This window comes from Helobdella robusta (genome assembly GCF_000326865.2).
Source record: "Helobdella robusta unplaced genomic scaffold HELROscaffold_62, whole genome shotgun sequence".
NCBI classification, from domain to species: domain Eukaryota; kingdom Metazoa; phylum Annelida; class Clitellata; order Rhynchobdellida; family Glossiphoniidae; genus Helobdella; species Helobdella robusta.
In genome coordinates this window covers 826,847-848,108 of record NW_008705346.1, presented here as the reverse complement: position 1 = coordinate 848,108, position 21,262 = coordinate 826,847, and the positions used below count along the sequence as shown (strand labels likewise).

The 21,262-nt window shown below is 32.3% G+C and overlaps 5 protein-coding genes across 5 annotated transcripts; 3 read left to right on the top strand and 2 right to left on the bottom strand.

Moving 5' to 3' along the window:
- Positions 1–491: 491 nt before the first annotated feature.
- HELRODRAFT_88092 (hypothetical protein) lies at positions 492–2,557 on the top strand (the record flags this gene model as incomplete). Its single annotated transcript, XM_009029758.1, has 7 exons — positions 492–571; positions 839–956; positions 1,024–1,115; positions 1,329–1,501; positions 1,593–1,696; positions 2,217–2,333; positions 2,462–2,557. 7 exons carry the CDS (start codon positions 492–494, stop codon positions 2,555–2,557), a joined length of 780 nt encoding a protein of 259 aa, XP_009028006.1.
- A 1,918-nt stretch (positions 2,558–4,475) lies between these two features.
- HELRODRAFT_186066 (hypothetical protein) lies at positions 4,476–7,891 on the bottom strand. Its single transcript, XM_009029847.1, has 8 exons — positions 7,599–7,891; positions 7,294–7,406; positions 7,078–7,180; positions 6,800–6,918; positions 6,529–6,649; positions 6,260–6,366; positions 5,459–6,102; positions 4,476–5,424 (listed from the first exon to the last, which is right to left on the bottom strand). Exons 1-7 carry the CDS (start codon positions 7,660–7,662, stop codon positions 5,884–5,886), a joined length of 846 nt encoding a protein of 281 aa, XP_009028095.1. The 5' UTR covers positions 7,663–7,891; the 3' UTR covers positions 4,476–5,424; positions 5,459–5,883.
- A 4,049-nt stretch (positions 7,892–11,940) lies between these two features.
- HELRODRAFT_125204 (hypothetical protein) lies at positions 11,941–12,444 on the top strand (the record flags this gene model as incomplete). The annotated part of the gene is made up of 1 exon (XM_009029846.1): positions 11,941–12,444. A coding segment is annotated over one exon (504 nt), but the record flags the coding sequence as incomplete, so codon positions are not given.
- A 1,333-nt stretch (positions 12,445–13,777) lies between these two features.
- On the bottom strand, positions 13,778–15,014 carry HELRODRAFT_88095 (hypothetical protein; the record flags this gene model as incomplete). Its single annotated transcript, XM_009029759.1, has 4 exons — positions 13,778–13,889; positions 14,160–14,278; positions 14,455–14,622; positions 14,862–15,014. The coding sequence occupies 4 exons, from the start codon at positions 15,012–15,014 to the stop codon at positions 13,778–13,780; spliced, it is 552 nt and encodes a 183-aa protein (XP_009028007.1).
- A 2,007-nt stretch (positions 15,015–17,021) lies between these two features.
- Positions 17,022–18,080, top strand: HELRODRAFT_180548 (hypothetical protein; the record flags this gene model as incomplete). The annotated part of the gene is made up of 2 exons (XM_009029845.1): positions 17,022–17,088; positions 17,197–18,080. The coding sequence occupies 2 exons, from the start codon at positions 17,022–17,024 to the stop codon at positions 18,078–18,080; spliced, it is 951 nt and encodes a 316-aa protein (XP_009028093.1).
- Positions 18,081–21,262: the final 3,182 nt, after the last annotated feature.

The window sequence follows — 21,262 nt, the reverse complement described above, 5'->3', positions numbered from 1 at the left end:
ATTAAAAGTAGTAAGTAGTAGCAGCAGCGGCAGCAGCAGCAGAAGTAGTAGCAGTAGTAGTAGTAGTAGTAGTAGTAGTAGTAGTAGTAGTAGTAGTAGTAGTAGTAGTAGTAGTAGTAGTAGTAGTAGTAGTAGTAGTAGTAGTGGTAGTAGTAGTAGTAAAGGTAGTAGTAGTAGTGGCAGTAGAAAAATTGTAATAAGAAAAAGTTAATAGTATTGTAGAATTAGTTAGTGTTGGTGTCTATATAATAAAATTAAAACATTAATAACAATTTTATGTATATTTCATTATATTTCAAATTAACAAAGTTATAGACAAACAAATGAAAAATATATAGACAGCATAGATACATTAATTTTATTTAATGGAGTCCGTAGTAACCGTTGTTAGGCTTTTATTTATTTTGTTATGTGCTTTTTTGACTTATATTTTATAAAAAAACCGAATATATGTTAATATTTATTCGTAATAAAACAAAAAATTAATAAATATGGGTTGTAATTGTTGTAAATATTTTAGCAGAAAATTGAATAATGATGAAGACGGTAAAAAAATTAAGGCATATTCATGGTGATTTTTATTTTTCTGGAATAGTTTTATCATTGAAAATCTTCTTTATAAATATAAATTTTAAATCATAACAAATTGTGTTACTAAAATCAAGTTATTATAAATCGAAAATTTGATTTCAAATTTAGTTTACTAATTTTTGTTGTCAAAATTGGTAAAATTATTTTTTCGCAATTATTCCATTTAATTATAAAATATCATTAGTTATCTGTATTTTATTAAATTTATATTATCATTGTTATAGTTAAAATATTATTATTAACTTAGGGACAACAGAGATTTAGTTGAAATAGAAAATTTCATGGTACAGAACATTGAAAATGAGACCATAATACGTCACCCTGGGACTATAAACGGCCAGCAATTTATCATTCAAAACTGCAAAGTACTCATTAATTAATCAATTAATTAATTAATGAGTACTTAGCAGGTTATTGATGTTATTTTTTCAGAACTGTAAAGTTTTCGTAATGGATCACACAGCAGCTGTTAACATTGATGACTGTTTGAACTGTTCAATTTTCTTAGGGCCGATCAAAACCAGGTTTGATGTATTACAAAATTGATCAATTTTATATTTAAGAAATCACTCAAAATGTCAGAGTTTACGTTTTATTTCGAAACTCTATCAAGTTTTAATCTATTATTTTGAAAACTCATTTGCAATGTGATTATAGTTTATTCATAATGGTCACTAAAGACCAATTTTTCCTCTAATGTTTTACAAACCATTTAAAAATCATCTAAATTCCCACAGCTTATTCATAAGAGACAGCAATGATTGCAAACTGATGGCTGCCTGCCAGCAGTTCAGATCAAGAGATTGTAAGAGAATAGATACCTACCTACACTGTACCACGTTGCCAATCATTGAAGCTTCTACGAATATGAGATTTTCATGTTATCAGTGTTACTATCCTGAGTTACCAGGTTATTTTACGTTGAACTGAGTTATTCGCTTATAGAAACGAGCTACGTTATTGAATTTTTTGCTATTTTCGTGTTTTGAAATTGTTTTAAGATCAATTTGTAAGTTGCAATCTGAACGTCTTCAACAACAATTGGGACAGCATTCACGATTTTACGCCCGTCCCTGGCGAGAAGAATTACTCTTTCTTACCGTTTGTAAGTAAACTTTTTACAAATTTCATACACATTCACTCTCTATAAGTCAAATATAAAATGGTGAGTTTAGATCTTAATAATAATTTGAGATAATATAACTAAATGCAATCGCTTCAATCTTATTCAAGTTTCATAAAGCAGGGGTGGGCATACTTTGTGCGGTGAGGGCCGCATTGGAAAACTATTTTACCTTTGAAGGGCCGCATATATACTTAAATAGCAAATTTTTTTGACCCAGAGAGGAATTTTTTAAGATTTGTGACTCCTTTTTTTGGTCGTAATATCTGGCTGACGGCTGACGACCTTTTTTTCTTTCTTTTTGGCTAACAAGTCTTCGCGGGCCGCATGCGGCCGCGGGCCATAGTTTGCCCACCTCTGATCTAAAGCTAACTTTTCATACCTGTTTCAAGTTTGAATATATTTTCGCGGCTCTCTTCGAACAACACTTACACCATTAACACATTAATTAATATTGGAATTTAAATGTAATTTAAATCCAATCTCAAAAATTCCGACATAGGACGATAGATTTTCAACGGAAATCCCAGAAGTTGGAACGGCAAGCGTGATAACAGCCGACTCTCTGCTAAGCGTTGTGCCGTTAACGTACGGCTCTAGGCCTAAAAAATACGACGAAGTGATCTTTACAGCTGTTTCAATATAAATAAATTACAAAATAAATACAGTAGTGCTAATACTCAAATGATAATATTTAGTTTTTTAGTAAATACTTTCATGACAATCCCTGATTTTTTCTCCAAATAGTCATGCTTCGTGGTGTTCTTTATAGAACCCTATCAAAGAGAACGAGTTCTGACGTTCTTGAGATACATCCTAGACGTTAGTGATCAAATTTGTTAATAAATAACTTAACAAAGTCATTTATATTTGTTAAAAATCTATATTTAAATCATAGAAACTACAAATTAAAACGGCACATGGCGTGCGATAAACCTACTCAAAAAAACATACTTACTCAAATTTTCAAGGATTCCACACTACTGATCAGAACTAAGGAGATTCATCTTTCGAACTTTGAGGCGGAGAAATTGTTTGGCAAATCTACATACTCTGCTCTCGCTCTAAAAGGCATGAATCGAATTTTGAAATAAAAAATGAATAAATAAATAGTAGCACTATCACTACTTATAGTTACTACTTATACTAAGTAAAATAAATGGCTAACACGAATAGCGTTGATCCAGCATGTTCACATATCTCACATAGGTGTAATTCTTGAAAACAACATCTCAGGCGTCTTTATCTGTAAAAATACATTCAAATTAAGCAAATAAATCATTAAATTACTAAGATTAACATAAAACCATAGAAAAATTCACCAAATTTAACCGACCCAGGTCCGCTGATATCGTTGGAGCTTAGCGGAATCAACATATGCCAAAAATGTAGCGACAACGTTAGCAACACAAATGAATGGTTATCAAATAATGACGTTAAGCAGCAAGAAGTATTCGTTAGTCCTATGTTTGAGACAGAAAAACTGCTGTCCACATTCTACAGCCTGACTCAGAGGCAGACGGCCGTCTAATTATCATCAATTAACTGCTAATTGGTTAACTAATTTTACTAATTAGCTGTTAAATAATCTGTTTCGCAATTAACGCTAATTAACCGAAAAATTGTGGATTGTTCGTCAATTCATTTAATTCAATTCCGTCTTCGATGAATCATCTACACCATTTTACTACTGACCAATTAAAACTAAACAACAAAAAATGTTTTCATTCATTCATTCGCACTAATTCATCCACTCATTTCATTCATCCATTCACTCTCTCATCCACTCATTCATTTATAACCACGCCACTGATAACCTAATCAAAAAACCGATGTACATAAAACAGATATTTCCATATATATATATATATATATATATATTTATATATATATATATTTTATAAATTTATTTGATACAATTTATTTTTAGAAAATGAAATATATATGTGAATAACTATCTCGTTGTGTGTGTGTTTGTGTGTGCGAAATAACTGAACAAAATCAGATTTTGAATAATAAAATATATTATAAATTTTTATTATATTTAATAAAAATTAATAATGCTCTAAATAACGAAAGAGTGAAACAGAACATTCAAAATATAAAAAAAACATATAATAATCAAAGATGAATCGAACGAGTATGTTTAATTGATGGCTGATTGTTTCATTCACACATCCATCTAGTTATTCATTCGTACGTTCATTCACTCATTGACAATGAATTCATCCCATTCATTCATTCACTCACTATTTGTCATCATTTCATACAGTCATTCAAACAAAACATCAGACTGTGACTAACTAATCAATCATTCACTAATTCATATATGCATTCAATCAATCAGTCGCCAGGACAAATAAATTAGAGTTGAAGTTGAAGACGATCGTATAGAATAGAGAATAAAACTGCCCCAACTGTCTCAAACACATAGAAAACAACGCTACAAAATAAATATAATGACAAATTATATAAGTAATTATTTACTATTAAATTTTAAATCTATATGAATGTTTTGCTATATATACTACTACCATATGTTATATAGATATATATATATATATTTATACCAGATATATATACATATATATTTACGATGGGATGTTATTATAGCACACACACAAACACACGTTCATACATAAACACAGAAACACACACACATACATACAAACATATGTAAACAACCTAAGTATACATACAATGTTACTATAATAATAATAATAGGGCAAAATTACCATATACATATGTATATATGTACGTCTGTGTGTGTGTATATAAAGTGCAAATATAAATAAATATGTACGAACCATGTGAGACGCATTAAATTATGAACAAATGACAAATTTAATCAAACATGCATACAAACACACACACACTCACACATATATATATATATATATATATATATATATAATGTACATACACAAACAATCCAGACATACATATGTATAGATATACTATACAAATGTAACATAATATAATTATAGAGAATAGAGCATACAGCTTGAGAGTGTATATTTTGTAAGATACCATCATTTGTCATTTATTTTAAGGTATTGGATACAAGTATTTGAAATATTACAATTGAAAGAAACAAATTTTGTAATAAATAGAAAAGTACTTAGTTTGTATATTTCTGTATACGTACGTTCTCTGGCGTATTTTCATTTTTGTATGCATACGAGTATGTATATGTACGTTTGTTTGTTTGTACGAATGTATTTGTATAATACAAATAAAAAATGCCTTATTTTTAAAAGAAATCTAACTATAAACTATATATTAGTAGTGGTTTAACTTTATTTAACTTTAGTGAGAAAAAATTGAGAAAAATTAATTAGTTGAAATGTGACAAAATACCCACACTTATCCAATGTTATATAAATATATATATTGTAAATTATTTATTTATATAAAATTAATTAATATTAGGTATTAAATTAATTTAAATCAACACAATATACATTTATTGCATTGAAATAGTATTGAAATGACCAAACACCAAACCTATAATTTATTAAACTACGGAGACATATGTATGTGTGTGTGTATGCGTATGTTTATTGTGTACGGCAGACATACATAGTTAAGATATGTTTCTTAAACCAGTTATAATAGAAGAATGCAAAAATATAAGTGAACTGACGTTAATTTCCTTACAAAACTGTTATTATAAATACACACATATACATATGCATATATACACACACACACACACACACACATATATATACATATATATCTATATATACATACATACACTCACACATACCTGCGCACACACACACACGCAAAATCACAAAAGAATGAAAAACACACGCACGGCACACTCCAACAACAATTCATTTCATCATCACCGCCGTCGTCATCATCATCATCATTCTTACAATCATTCTCATCATCATCATCACCACCATAATCATCATCAGTGATCATGCGACAATATTGAAATTCAATTCAATGAATGAATAAATAAACAGTGGAACAATATTAACTGATTAATATAAATTACTTGAAATACTTAAATTCTAAAACGTGATCATCATCATCATCGTTATCATCATCACACCACCTTCATTATCATTATAATCATCATTACTAGTACATTATTTCACCATCATCTTTTTCTCTCTCTCTCTCTCTCCCACCATGAACACCATCTCATGACATCAATTTTTTTCTCCAGAGGCACCGACAGCTGCAACAGCTGGCCCTGCTGACACAGTGGCTGTAGCAGCTGCATCGCCAGCTGTGGGAGGGTGCTGGTCCTTCTTTTGCTGCTGTGAATCTCCAGAAGCGCCCTTGTCTGCAAAATCGGAGAGCACGTCCCTGAAACGAGCCCACGAGCGCTCGGGAATGGTGATGGCCGTACGGAAGTTAGTACGGACCTGAAGTTAGTTAGTGGGGAAATGTTAGTGGAAGAAATTTACCTTTGGCTGTGTATTTTTGTCCTAAACTTGGATTATTAAATGTCAACCTGTCAACTAACCAACCAAACAATCATTCATGGTCAAACAACCAGCCAATCGCAATCAAATAGCCAACCTCAGATATGCGCATAAACTTTCCACGCCTGTTCTGGCCAATGTCAAAGTAAAATATTTTGTTCTCTGCCTTCAATGATTGTGGCTCTGGTAGCTCTTCATGGGTTTCTACCATCATTATTTTTCAAATAAGGAATCAGTTGAGAAATAACTTAACATTTGTGAGAACATTAGTAACACATTCTAAACCATTCCATATAACGATATAAAAAAGAAACACTATTCAATAAAATTAAGACAACAACAAAAAAATCTAAGAAAATTCCTGACCATGATCATCAGTACCAAACTCATTGAGCAGATCGGTTAGTGAATCCCTAATCTCGATCATTCCCTGAGCTGGTATGGCTACTTGTGCTCGTTGTCTAGACAATGGAACAGTCATCGACACCTGTTTATCATTTGAAAGTGGATTTTAAAATTAAAAAAAAATCAGCAAATGCTGTCAACTAAAACAGCAACTTCAAAATTTGACTAAACTTTTGTTGAAACTTAATTGAAATGACATAACTGATTAATGAATAATAATTTTCTGCATCACCCTCAAGAATCTCCCTCTCTGGTTCTCCTTCAAATCCAAGTAGTAGCGTCTGTTCTCTTTTGACATAACTTCACTTTTCAGCTTCCCATCGTCTGGGATTTTGCTGGCATTAGGAGGACCTAAGTAAAATTGTTTTTAAGTTTTTTTTATTCTTTCACTAAGCTTTTTTCAAGATGTTTAAAGGCTAACAATAAAATTTGAAATGAAAAATCAAAAAATTAAATAAAAATTCTAAAAAATTAATAAGCAAACAACAAGAAAACAAAAAAAAAGCCAACCTAATGATGCATAGTGATCACTAAATTCAGTCAACAAATCCCTAAACTCTGCAGCTGTTGACATGGCAAAGAGTAAACGACTTTTCTTACCCCCAGCTCCAACCTTGTTGATCAAAATAAATATATATTCAAGTAATATATTCAAAAAAAGTTGGATTTAAATTTCAGTTATTTTATATAGGAGGTGAAGTGGATGAAGAAGCATCAGTGACTAACCTCTGCCAGTTTTATAAATCTCCCCCTTCTGTTCTGCTTCACATCTAGATAAAATCTCTTAGATTGAATTTGCAGGGTCTTCGAGGCCAACTCTTCTTCCCCAGAACCAGCAGCTTTGTTTTAAGAATTAATGCTAAAAAGTTTCTTTGACGACAAACAATACACGCGTTCGCATGCTAGGATGCACATGACAACAAAAAAGCCAAACAAACTCAACAAAAATCTATTTACTAATATATTTTTCTCATAAAATCAAAAATTAGATAATAAAAAGCAACAAATGAAAGAAATTAGCTCGTACTGACCATTATTCCTCCCTAACAAAGCTTGGTTATTATGGTGGTCATCACCGCTTTCGTGATCCGACATTTTGTTTTTTTAATATTGACTGGCGTTTCAACACACAAGAGAAAATTGACACAAAATTCACTGCCTAAGTAGAGAAACTAACGCTGCTATCGAACCCAAAACCTCCACCAAACAAACAGATCAATCAACAAAACAATGGAACCAGCCTGATTCCTAATCACCTCTGCCTAATCCGGCCTGCCTCACTAACAACCGAGAAAAATAATTTATATCTGAGCTAGATTAGTAATGCATGGAGGAAGGTGAAGGATTTTTTAACGTATAGAAAAAATGATGGTGCGTTTTATTTATTTTCGTATTTCAATTTATATGTTAATATTTGTATACATAACATAGTTACTAGTAATGAGCCTTTTTCTTAATTAATTTATCTACAAACCTATTATTTTCAAAAAAATGCAATTAGCTGACCTGGCGTACTTTATAACAAACATCTTAGAAAAAATAAATATTTTGTTAGAAGCAATCTCATTAAATTTGATAAATAAGAAACAAAACGGAATAGTAAAATTTTATTTACACCTGAACACTAAATAACATTTAAAACTTGTTAATTACAAAACATCCAATCAGTAAAAATTAGAAATAATCGAACCTTGGTGCGATACATAATGATAACTATTTAGTCGATTCATGACACTTTATACCAAAAACGTCGAGATTTCCCTTATCAAATTATACATTTTCTTGCTTAGGAGATTAAGTACTATGTGAATCTAAAAAACTGCCAGCATAATTTACTATATCAACCCCACATTCCCAAAAATTATCCAACTGTAGTGCGTGTTTAGTAATACAGGGTGATACTCATGAATATATATATCCATATAAATATCCATGGTGATACTATTCGGTCGATTCAAGACACTTTATATAAAAAATCGAGATTTACAAACTATACACTTTTATCTTCAGGGGATTAAGCATGGAATTATATAATATATAATTCAATGGGATTATATAATTCAATGGGATTAAGTACTACATGAATCTATTAAACAACTTTTCCATCTTAAGATACTATTTCAAGACCACATTAAAAGAGTTTGAAAAAAAATACGTTTTCAGTATAATTTTGAGTTTGTTCTTTATTCTGTATACATATATCTTAATTTGATTCAACATATATTTCTATATATATGTATTTTATATAAATATATAATATATATATGGAGTTATTATATATATATTTTATATATGGAGTTGGAATGGTTATTGGCGAAAAAGCAAAAAAAGCACTGTTAGAAAACAATCCAGTGAATGAAAGAATGATGTATGCGAGGTTTAAGGGATACCCGAGAGACATTGATGTGGTAGTGGCCTATGCTCCAACAATGGATCACTCGGATGTAGAAATCGAGGCATTCTACGATCAACTGGAACAAACATTTAATGTACTGCCAAAGAAAGATGTTAAGATGTTGATTTTGATAGAACAGAAATGGATGAAATTTGTTACTCAGTGCCGTGCTTTTCCAAGTGCAGAGATTGGATCAGATCATTGTCTAGTGTTATGCAACGTCAAGATGAAAAAAACGAAGAGACTAAAGTCAGTCGAAAATATCAAAAGAGTGAAATATAACACAGAAATGATAAAAGAGAAGTTGAAAGACATCAGAAATGTAATAGAAAACAAATTGGATACAAAAACAAAGTACGATATGAAAACAAGAGTCAGTAACTTGGAGAAAGTGCTTAAGACTGCAGCCGAAAAATGCGAAGTAGGGAAAAACATAATAAAACCCTGGATAAGTGATGAAACTTGGAAACTCGTAGAGGAAAAAAGACAGTTGAAAGCAACAAAATGACAAAACAACGAAAATGAGATGAAATATAAACAACTGTGTTGCAAAATAAAGAAAAGTGGCAGAGCAGATAAAAGAAGATGGATAAACGATAGATGCGAAAGGGTAGAAGCACTAGTTGGACAAATTAGCTAGTCAGACAGTTAAAAGGAAAACTGAAGAATACGCCAAGGATTATTAAAGACAAGGATGGAAATGTTCTAACTGAAGGCCAACAAATTAAAGATAGATATATCAAGGACCTGTTCACAGATAAAAACACGTATACAAAGGAGGTGTTACAGGCTTTAAAAGAAAGAAAAGTAGTCAATGAGGAAGAAACGGAAATAACATTGGAGGAAGTAATAAAAGCAATAAAGAAAATGAGGAACAACAAGAGCACAGGGAGAGACGGAATTCCCATAGAGCTGATCAAAGCGGGAGGACCAATTGTATGTAATGAGATTCACAAAATCTGCCAAGAAATCTGGGACAGTGGAAAATGGCCAGAAGATTGGTGTAAATCAATCTTGATCATGTTGCCAAAAAAAGGAGACCTGAAAGACTGCAACAACTACAGATCAATAGCACTGATCCCTCATATGTGCAAGATCATGCTGACGATCTTGAAAGAACGATTGGAGAAAGACATAGAGCAGCATTTAGAAGAGGAGCAGGCAGGTTTCAGAAAGGACAGAAATACAGTCCAGCAAATCCTGATGTTGAGACTATTGTTGGAAGATGCAGGAAGCAGAGGTCAAACAACTTTTCATTGTTTTGTGAATTTTAAGAAGGCGTTTGATTCAGTCTGGCACGAAGATTTGTTGGCAGCTTTGGAAAGTATGGGAGTGTCAACAACAATGGTAAGGGTGCTGAAAGGGCTTTATGAGAAGTCAACAATGGTGGTAAAGGTAGGTACAGAGCTGGGAGACTGGATCAAAGCGAGCATAGGAAGTAGACAAGAAGATCCAATATCACCATTACTGTTCTTAGCACTGTTGGAAAGAGCCTTGGAAAAAATGGAGAATGCAGATATTGAGGGAATCGACATTGGAGGCAGAGTGATAAGGGACCTCAGATTTGCAGATGATATAGATCTGCTAGCATCTAGTGCAGAGGGTCTACAGAAACTGATCGAGTTGACGTACGATGGTGGAAGAAACCATGGACTACACATCAATAGCAGTAAGACAAAGATAATGATTTCGGAAGCAGGTGGAAACAATGATGAATTCCAGATAGGAGCAGAAAAGCTCGAACAAGTGAACCAATTTATATATCTGGGCAGCCTCATAACTGATGACAATAATTGTTCGAAAGAAATTGATAGAAGAATAGCAATCGCGAGAGGAATGTTTGCATTTTTGAAAGTAATATTGAAAAACGGTAATGTATCTACAAAAACAAAGGTAAAGATCGTAGAAGCGTGTGTGTTTTCTACATTGATGTATGCATGTGAAGCTTGGACGTTGAAGAAAAGAGACAAAGATAAACTGGAAACATTCGAAATGCATTGTTATAGAAAGTTGGAAACAAAAGATAAGAAACGATGCCATAAGGAAACAACTTGGAAGACAAAAAATTGTGTATGAAAGTGTCAAGAAAAGAAAGCTGGGTATTTTTGGGCACATCTGCAAAATGACAGACGACAGACTGATCAAAAAGTACTGATGAGAAAGAGGGACTGGAAGAAAAAAGTTGGAAGACCTGTGAGGAAGTGGATGGATGATATCACGAAATGGACGGGGGTTGGAACATTGAGCTCAATGAAGATGGCGAGGGAAAGAAAAGGATTTTGGAGAGATAGAAGAATACCATCGGCCTCAACGGTCCCTTAAGGGATTACAGAGGATCATTGAATGAATTGAATAATATATATGGGCTCATATATATACCTAGATATACATTGTGGGCTCATATATGTTGCCGTGCTATCTATATTTCTGTGTTAAAGGCTTCACTTACATGTGTAAACAAAAAAAGTGAAATTAAGTTACCAAAAAATTGGCGATTTTGAATTTTTTTGTCAAACAAAATCAATGCCAATTCTAATGATTATTCGATTTTTTTAAGTTGTATTTCGTAGTAATCACATAAAATGTCCAAGCCTCCATCCGTGCAAGAATCAGTGCCCGACCCTCCACCTCTTTCTCCGGAATTGTTAAAAGATGCTGCAAAAGGTAGAAGCTCCATCCCTAGTAGAAGTGGGGAATTGGAGTCCATTTTCGCAATTTTAGATTTGAAAGTTGAATCTTTTTGTACATAATATAATGATGAATCATAAGTATTCATTTTATTTGTTAATTAACAACATTAATATTGTATTGTTCCTGCAGGGTACATAGGTTTGTGGAAAGAGACATTTGAACCCGTCTGCCTACATTTCGCCATCAATCAGAACAACTTCTACAGAGTGAAAACGTTGATTCAGCAGAAAAAAGTTGATCTCGATTACCAGGTGTTCGGCCAGACTCCACTGGTTGTCTCAATCTTTCAAGAACATTACGACATTGCCTTCCTGTTGATAGATAGTGGTGCCAAATTGAACAGTCATAAGTGTAGATGGGACAGATCACCCATCCATCTAGCAGCATTGAGAGGAAATGTTCGTTTGATTGCAAAGTTAATAAAAAAATGTCCAGACCTCGTGCACAGTCGATGCCATTTTTTGCATCAAACACCTTTACTTTGTGCTTCAATGACGAATCATGTTAAGGCTATTAAACTGTTACTTTCCCTTAATGCAGATGTCAACGCAAAAGATGTCTATGGAAAAACATCCCTGGCCAAATCAGTGGAAAAGCGATGTACAAAAGCAATTTTGTGTTTGCTGAGACACGGGGCAGATCCTAATATGAAAGATGAAGAAGGCCGGACGTGCCTCTTTTTTCCCTCCCTCAGTCATGATGTTAAGATGGTTGATCTCATCCTATCTCACACAACCATCGATGTTAACGCGAGGGACTTCCTTGGCAAAACTGCTCTCCATCAGGCCTGTGGCTTGCAGTATGATGATTTTTATTATTTGAATGCTATTACGACCAGAGACCCATTTCACCCTCACAATGATTATCCAGTAATCAACTCAACCTCTCCTGCTGAAGACCAAATGGCTGTTGTAAGATTACTAACTAACCATGGGGCTGATTGCAATTCTAGGGACGCCAACTGCAAGACACCACTTTCTATAGCCATTCAAAATAAAAACATACAATTGTGTGTCTTCTTACTGAACAATGGAAGTGAATTTCATAATGAAGATTGGACCTCAGCTCGAAAAGAATGGCCGAAAACTCCAAAAACATTAGAATTTTTCAACGCAGTCAAGAGAGTAATCAAAAAAGGGCCTTATTCGTTATTCAAATTGAGTAAACTTGTATTTAGAAAATCTATAAAGGCGAAAAAAATTGATAAAATAATTAAACATATGAATATTCCAATGTTTTTGAAACTTCAATTATTATCAACCAATTCACATCTAGATGAATGACATGGAATTATTAATTTTTGTTTTCATTTCAATCAACCGGTGCAATTTATAACTACTTGAGATTAATTATATCAATGTATATATTGATGCAATAATTGTTGAAAAATATAACACCAAGTGGCAGATTTTGGTTCATATAATTTCAATTCATCATAAAGTAAACTTTTAATAAATGAATTATGATAGTTAATCTTAATAAGCATCAATCAAATGACACATTGTCAAATTAAATTTAGATATTTGATTAAGTTTTACAAAGTGTGCATGTATAACATAGGTAAGTAAATTTACAAACAATCATGGCTAACTTATCTCAGTCAAACTTATTATAAATCTGTGTCTTTCATAGTGCAAAATTATAAACATCCCTATAAAGTAATGAACAGATCAAAAAGTTTATCATCAATGACCTTCTAATGACCTTCTTACCTCAATATATCAACAATAAACTAATTTCTAGTCGACTTTGGTAATCCCTAGCAACAGCCTGACCCTGAATTTAATGAATTGTTTCGCCGTGGCTCCTCTGGCAATATGGTGACTGTGTTTCTGGCGGTCGTTGTAATGTTCGAAGCTGCTTTTAATTTCATCTCCTCTTCGTGATTTTGAATCATGGCTGAAAAATTAAAGTAGAATTTTAATTTAGAATTTGTTGATTTGTTGTTTTTGATGATAAATTAACTTTCAAGTGCACAATAAATTTTGCTAATTAATTATTAAAATATTTGAGAATTAAAATATTAAAATGTGCTAAACTAGTTATTGTACTACTACTGCTACTACTACAATATTACTACTGCCGCCAGTACAATACCACTATTATTAATTACTACTACTACTATTATTGTGGAAGAAACATTAAACCTCTCGAAAGATCGTAAAATAGTTCATCTAAGCCTTTGTTAAGTTTTGCCGACGTTTGGAAATGTTTGGCCCCAACAGAAGCAGAGTAGCTTAGGAAGAAAAATAAATTAATGAGATAAAGTTAATTACATTTTAAAGTCCAAAAAATGAGATGATCACATGCTGTACAAAAGACCACAAATAATATTGATAAAAATGATTAAATTATTGATAAAAGTGATAATATTAATAATAAAAATGATTAAATTATTAATAAAAGTGATAATATTAATATTAAAAATAATTATATTACTAATAAAAATGATGACAAATTGCTTCTAATGATTGTAGAGTTAATAAAAATGATGATGACAAATTACTTTTCGGCCTCTTCTAGGGAAACATGTCTCTCTTTGTCGAGGTCAATCTTATTTCCCACTATTCGTAGACATATGTCGCTTCCCAACATTTTTCGTAACTCTTTAACCCATGTTTGTACCTTAAATAGGGACAGAAACAAAAAATTGAAATACAGAACATAACATAATAAAACAGAAATTCATAGAGAAAGATACTATATTATAAATGCTTAATAAATAAAAAAACTTACTGGTAATATTTATAAAAACAGTAACGGCAACAACAATGTGAAAATTTCTAAGTGCCAAAAAGAACCTTTTTAAATGAATCTTCATCTGTGATGTCGTAAACTAGGAGTGCACCATTACTATCCCGGTAATAGATTGGTCCCAGGGCATGAAATCTTTCCTGGCCTGCTGTGTCCCATAAAGCTAGTGTAATGCGTTTGTCAGATATATTCAGTTTCTTTGTAAGATAGGATGCCTAAATTAGTTTCAATTTGGGAAAATTAATAGTAATTAAGTAATTAACTATTTTTATGTGGAAAATTAGTTTTAACTTGAAACTGTATCCATTTAATTTGAGCACTGATTATTTTCAGCAGATAAAATAAATAAATCCAACAAAATTTTTAAAATTGTAGTATTATTTTTACTAAAATCCAAAAGTTAAAAAAAACACATATCCAAAAATAATTTAAAAAAATTGAAAAAAATTCTAACTTGTAATGTAGAAAGGTGTTTGTCGTTGAATTTATTCTCCACGTACCTGAGAACCAACGAAGTTTTGCCGACTGCGCCCTCTCCCAGTAAAACCACTTTGAACGATAATCTGTGATCTGCCCCTTCGCCACTAATATTAGTGTTGTTCGCCATAATGCGTTCTTAAAACGTTAATTTAGAATCTTAATTTTTAGGCCGTTTATTTAGATTAACGAATTGAATATTATTTTAATTTAATTAAATTTTCAACCAATTAAAACGTATTTTCGCCGAACGATGTTCCAATACAATGTACAATGCCAAAGTTTTCATTTGTTTATTTACGTGTTGTGAGCATAGATAACAATTTCTTTTTGTTATCTTAAAACGACAATTAAATTTTATGTCATCTGACATCTGACAAAAAAAAATGACGACGACGTGCTTATATGTAGAATAACACATATAGGAAATTCCCTTATTATCGTTACATATACTGTAATAAAAGGGGCCGTAATAATTTTGGGATATTTGACCTTAATATAATAACATGTCTCGTTCTAAATGCTTAAATTCAATTCCGACTACGTGTCTCATTCTAAATGCTTAAACTCAATTACGACTCTAAATTTACTACTATAAAAGAAGATGAACTTCACATTAGTATCAGCTGAATTTTGGAGAAAAAAAAAACAAAAAATCTACAAAATGAACTGTTTGGCACTTTTTCTGGCATGCTTAGTTCTCTCAACGGTGATTATTTTACCAGCTAAAAGTCAGTTCAGTTTTACACCTCCAGGAAAATGGCCATTTGGTACCGGAAAAAGAGATAAAATAATTTCAGATGATGATTTGACGTCGTTCCAGGAGGAATGTTTTAAACAAGATCCAAGGATTTTATCACAAACCTTTCTAAGATTACAAGTACAAAATTTGAAATGTAAATTTTGATTTACTTAATTTTGCTTTATTCATTTAATGTCATTACACTTAATCACTACATATTTGAAATGGTTTGACCAATTGGTAATCGAATATTTTTTTCATTTTTCAAGAAAGAAGCCAATATTGCCAAAGAATGCTTGAAAAAAATATATCCGAATGCAAGAAAATAATATTTTATCATTTTTTAAAAGTTTATTATCAATATCGACATTGTTTACAACCATTCAAATGAAATTATGTTTTTTAAGAAAGGCACACATAGTTTTTTTTATTTAGTCGTTCGATCAATAAATGATTATGTGAAATTTATTGAATCAAATATAATGAAATAACTTTTTAATTTTAGAATAAAATAGGATAATTGAATATTTTTCCAAATCAATCAATCAATCAATCAATCAATCAATCAATCAATCAATCAATCAATCAATCAATCAATCAATCAATCAATCAATCAATCAATCAATCAATCAATCAATCAATCAATCAATCAATCAATCAATCAATCAATCAATCAACCAATCAACCAATCAATCAATCAACCAATCAATCATTTAGTTTATAAAGCGCTATTTCCGCGATATTCAACAGCGCTCCTCAATGAATTTTGCTCTGAGCTCTGAACTTCGTAAGTGATGAAGAAATAGTCAGAGAAGGAGGTAGAGGGTTCCAGAGAATAGGGCCAAAAAAAGCAAATGCAGATTTAACAAAAGAATATTTAACACGGTTATCAAGAAGTGAAAACAAGAAGACGATCGTAAACCGGCGAGTTTAGATTCAATTAATATATCTGATAAGTACCTACTTAGAAAATAATTTAGATTGAGACTTATACATTAATGGGCAGATTTAAAAAATTATTCTATATTTTATAGGTAGAATAAGGGTATAACTTCTTAACAATCTCAATAACAAAAATTTTCCTTCCTTAAAACTTAAAATTTGTTTTTTGATTCAATATTTCTTTACAAAGTGCTTTGCATTACATAATTTGCAATCGCACAGAACAAAAATTTTAACTTTGAAATTATAAAAACTTGCGATTGTAATCTTCTGTCCATGTATAATTGTATACGGCAATATAAATAAAAATAAACAAACATGTGAATTCACTCGCATTAATGATAACGTGTCGATTTAAATTAAAACATCGCAAATTTATTTTATTTCAAAAATTTTAAAAATAATTAAAGCAAAAACAATCAAATTTTAATTGGAATAAAATCGAAATAAAAAATGGATAAAATAACAGCTCAGTCATATCTGGAAATAATAGGGTTGTTGACTTCGTCGTCTGCTCAAAGTAAGATTTTTTTATTCAAAAATTTATTTTTTGCAAAGTAACTCAAGAATTTTATTAAAAAGCTACTTTGATTCAAATTTTTATAACTCTTTTAATTTTCTGGCGCAGATAACACGGACACCATTAAGGATTTGTTTTGTTTCAACATATCAAAAGTCTACGAATGTTTGCAGTCGAATTTAAAATATACGGAGCTGCTTGAATACATAAATGAAAAGTTTCCCTATTTATCGTCCAGTCCGAAATTAGTAAAGAAAATAACCAAGGAAGAAGTGGTGAAACTTTTTGTGGAATGGAATCTCTTCCTTCTTGAAATGTACTCATTATCGCTCACCAAAGAAATGAGGATTTATAATAGAAATTTGAAGAAGAATGTACAATATCTAAAATCTCCTGAGTTACTAAGTTTCAATGAGAAGAAATCTCTTTGGTATTCAATAGATTTTGTATTTGTATTGGGAATTTCCATCAACATGCACCCAGGAGTTGGCCTGCCTGTTACAATGAAGTCGCAGGCCTGTCAGAACATGCAGAAATATTTTGCCTCTTCTAGCATTCCTTTCGACGATTCTAATCAAATTATCCCAGAATATAAGGACAGTTTTGAATTGTTTCAGAAATCTTTGAATTTGGTTATGGATTTATTTCAGTTGAAGCTGTCCCCATTGTTCAAAGAGTATATAATCAGCCATCACTTCAACACCTACATAACTGCACTCTTTCAGATCAGTTTCTTTAAAATGGCACCACCCAATAAGGTAATCCTTGTAGCAAAATCGACATTACCTGCCATCCCACCAGCAACAACAGCTGCAGTGGAAAACAATGAAAACGACATGACATCAAGAACGACAACAACGACTCCATTCACTGTTGATGTATCCAGGTATAAGGAGTATTTGGATGACATCATAATGACATCACCTCTCAAGTTCATATTCAGGGAACTCATTTTGCTGATTGGAGGCACGCCACCTGAGGTCTATTTTTAAATTATTTCTAATAAATTTTATTATTTCTAACAAAACTATTATAATTCATGATATAATATATTATATATATATTGAAGAATTTTTTACTAACTTTCTATTTTTTTCTTTCAAAGACTAAAATGGAAAAACCTAGCTATCCAAAAACCCCAAAATGGTTGCTAAGAAGATGCAGTGCCTACATTAGAGAATGCATTGTTAAAGATAGTGGAATCCAGTCAATCATACTTTCACTAATCGATGAGTGCTCTGGTTAGCAGTTATTTAGGAAATATTCTTCTTTATCATCCTCATTATCATCCTCATCATTTTCTCCCTAATGACCATCGTCCTAATTTGTGTGTTACATCTTTACAGATGTTCAGGCAAAGGTCACGGAAGGTCGGCCAGTGAACGTCGATTGGAACAAATGCAATTTAGTTGCACGCATCGTCATGAACTGTCCTCTCGGTAGTTACTCCAGTGAAAGATATTACAGCATTATTGCTGAACAGGTCTGCATCATCAATTTTATTTTTTACAAAATATAATCATTGATGTCTTTTGTCTATTTTATATACCGTAATTCACTTTTAAACAGATCATAGAGATTATAAAGAAGCAGTACTACAAGGGGGTCTGCCATGATGGCTTAGTCAGCAATCGGTCAGATAACAGCAGCAAATCACAGCAGCCGCAGCTGAGCAACAACATTAACTGCTCCGTCGGCAGCGACAACATCAACAAAACTGCCCAAGACAGTAATAAGGGTAGTAATTGTTTTGGGGATGGCTGTCACGACGATGGTAAAGTCGGCCAGGGTGGTGCTAAATTTAGTAACGAAACCAGTCGAGCCATGATGCCCTGTGTTGTCAGGATTTTAGAGAATTTACTTCAGAAGGAGCCTAAGATATTTTATGAATGCGTTCTAAATGTCATCATTGACCCTTTGATATGCTGTACAGAGGGAAAATCTAACAGATTTGAAGGTTTTTTTAGCTTTTGAGTTTTTTATAACTTGTAGAGATGGGTAATTTTTTTAAGTTTTATGTTCTTTGTTAATCTTTGTTCTTTTTTTCACCAATCGTCATTGAGTTTACTTTTTTTAATTACCAGTTTTATTCAATTAATTAATTTTTTTCCAGCTGAAAAGTGCGAAAAGATAGTTAGTGAGAGAGATATGTCGATCTGCATCGAGACACTGCACGAGGTTGGTGGTGGTTTTTATAATCAATCAATCAATCAAATTATATATATATACATCACTCAATAACTTTTTCAATAATACAGTTAATGGATCAATCATTTTAATTAATTAAATTATTTATGAATATTTTTAGTTGACAGTTATATTACATTTCCCCGGTTCGATGCTGGCCCGATGTTTGCTGCCCTACCTAAACGTACTCTTCCAACTCTACCTCTACGCATCTGGCGGCATATCTTTTCTCAGGTTTTGAATTCTTTTTGTGTTAAATGTTGAATGAGTGAATTGATAAATGAATGAATGAATGGATGAATGAGTGAATGAATGAATGAATGAATGAATGAATGAATGAATGAATGAATGAATGAATGAATGAATGAATGAATGAATAAATGAATGAACGAACGAACGAACGAATGAATGAAGGAATGAACGAATGAATGAATGAATGAACGAACGAACGAATGAACGAACAAACGAATGAATGAATGAATAAACGAAAGATAAATGATTATGGTAGACCACTAAGCATAACAAAACAAACAATTTTAATCGTCCAAGGTCCACCATAGAGTCATTAGTCCAACACGTATTCAACCAGCTGGAACCTGGTGAAATTTCGAATTATTTCTACACTCTCACTAACCTAAATGTGCGCATACCGACGACGACTATGACTTCAGATGATATGCCAGCATATAAGACAACGTCTAAACCATCAGCGACCCTGGCGCCGTCTTTACAAACTTTTGCCACTGGTAACTCAGGGCTCGGAGAAAATAGGGATGTGACAAACTGTATCTATCGAATGGACCCCCTGGTTCGGTTCGTGCCCGGGCCGACTGGGGGCATACAGATTGTAAGGAGTTCCAGGTCTGGTTTATTTATTTTTTATTGTGTGATAATAATAATATTGAAAATGTTGTTTGATAATGAATGATTGAGCAATTGAGGAAATGGACGAAGAAAGGATTGATTGATTGATTGAAAGAATGAATGAATGATTGATTGGTAGAATGAATGAATGAACGAACGAACGAACGAACGAATGAAAAAACAAATAAATAATTGATATATCAAATGTTTCCAAAAAACAGTCAACGAGATACAGATGAGGCTATAATTAATCTGGAAGAGATTGAAACTAAATCAACATGCATATCAAAACTCATCATGGACAGTGATAACAAGGAACTGGCTGTTCAAGTTTTTCTTACTTGCTTGAAGGTATAACATCAATGAATGAGTGAATGAATGAATGAATGAGTGAGTGAGTGAATGAATGAATGAGTGAATAATTAACATAATTATCATTTCATCATATGTTTGACAGGGGCTGACAGAAATAGTAGCAGATGAATTCAAGACGGATACAGAGTTTATACAAATTTTCTCTTCAAAGTTTTCAAACATTAACCTGAAAAAAATGTCACACAACATCCTTCTGCTGGCCTTATTGGGAATCCTTGTAGACAAGTTAGACCATCTCTGCCTAAAAAATGCCGGACAAATATTTTTCTTCTCACAGGTATTCATTTTCAACGCTCTTACTCACACACATACACGCACATATATACACACACGCACATACATACACTCACATATATAAACACATGCACATATATACCCACACCTTACATATACACACACACAAACACATAACACACATACAAAGACACACTTATGCACGTGAATACTAACATAACGTACACACACACATATGCACAGTTAACAATGGAAAGGAGTATAAAGTTCATGCAACATGCGAACCCGAATGTCGTTCTTGAGGTTGCAAACTTCCAGGAAGAGACACTGGCTCTTGTTATCGGCCTGCTGGCCACTATCCTACTCGGTCCTAATCAGGTTTTTATTCAATTTTTCTTATTTTATTTCTGTCGTTTTTTCAATTTTGAATTCACTTTTAATCCAATCAATCGCTATATCCAATTTTAGAAGAATACACTACAACGAATCATCCAATCTAACCATTTACATTCCG

What these genes read in the sequence shown, in the direction of transcription:
- HELRODRAFT_186066 (XM_009029847.1), bottom strand. Translation starts at nt 7,662, where the DNA reads ATGTCGGATCACGAAAGCGGTGATGACCACCATAATAACCAAGCTTTG. An exon ending in TTTGTTAGGGAGGAATAATG is followed by an intron (nt 7,407 to 7,598) that starts GTCAGTACGAGC and finishes CTTAAAACAAAG; the next exon opens with CTGCTGGTTCTGGGGAAGAA. An exon ending in AGTTTATGCGCATATCTGAG is followed by an intron (nt 6,103 to 6,259) that starts GTTGGCTATTTG and finishes AACTAACTTCAG; the next exon opens with GTCCGTACTAACTTCCGTAC.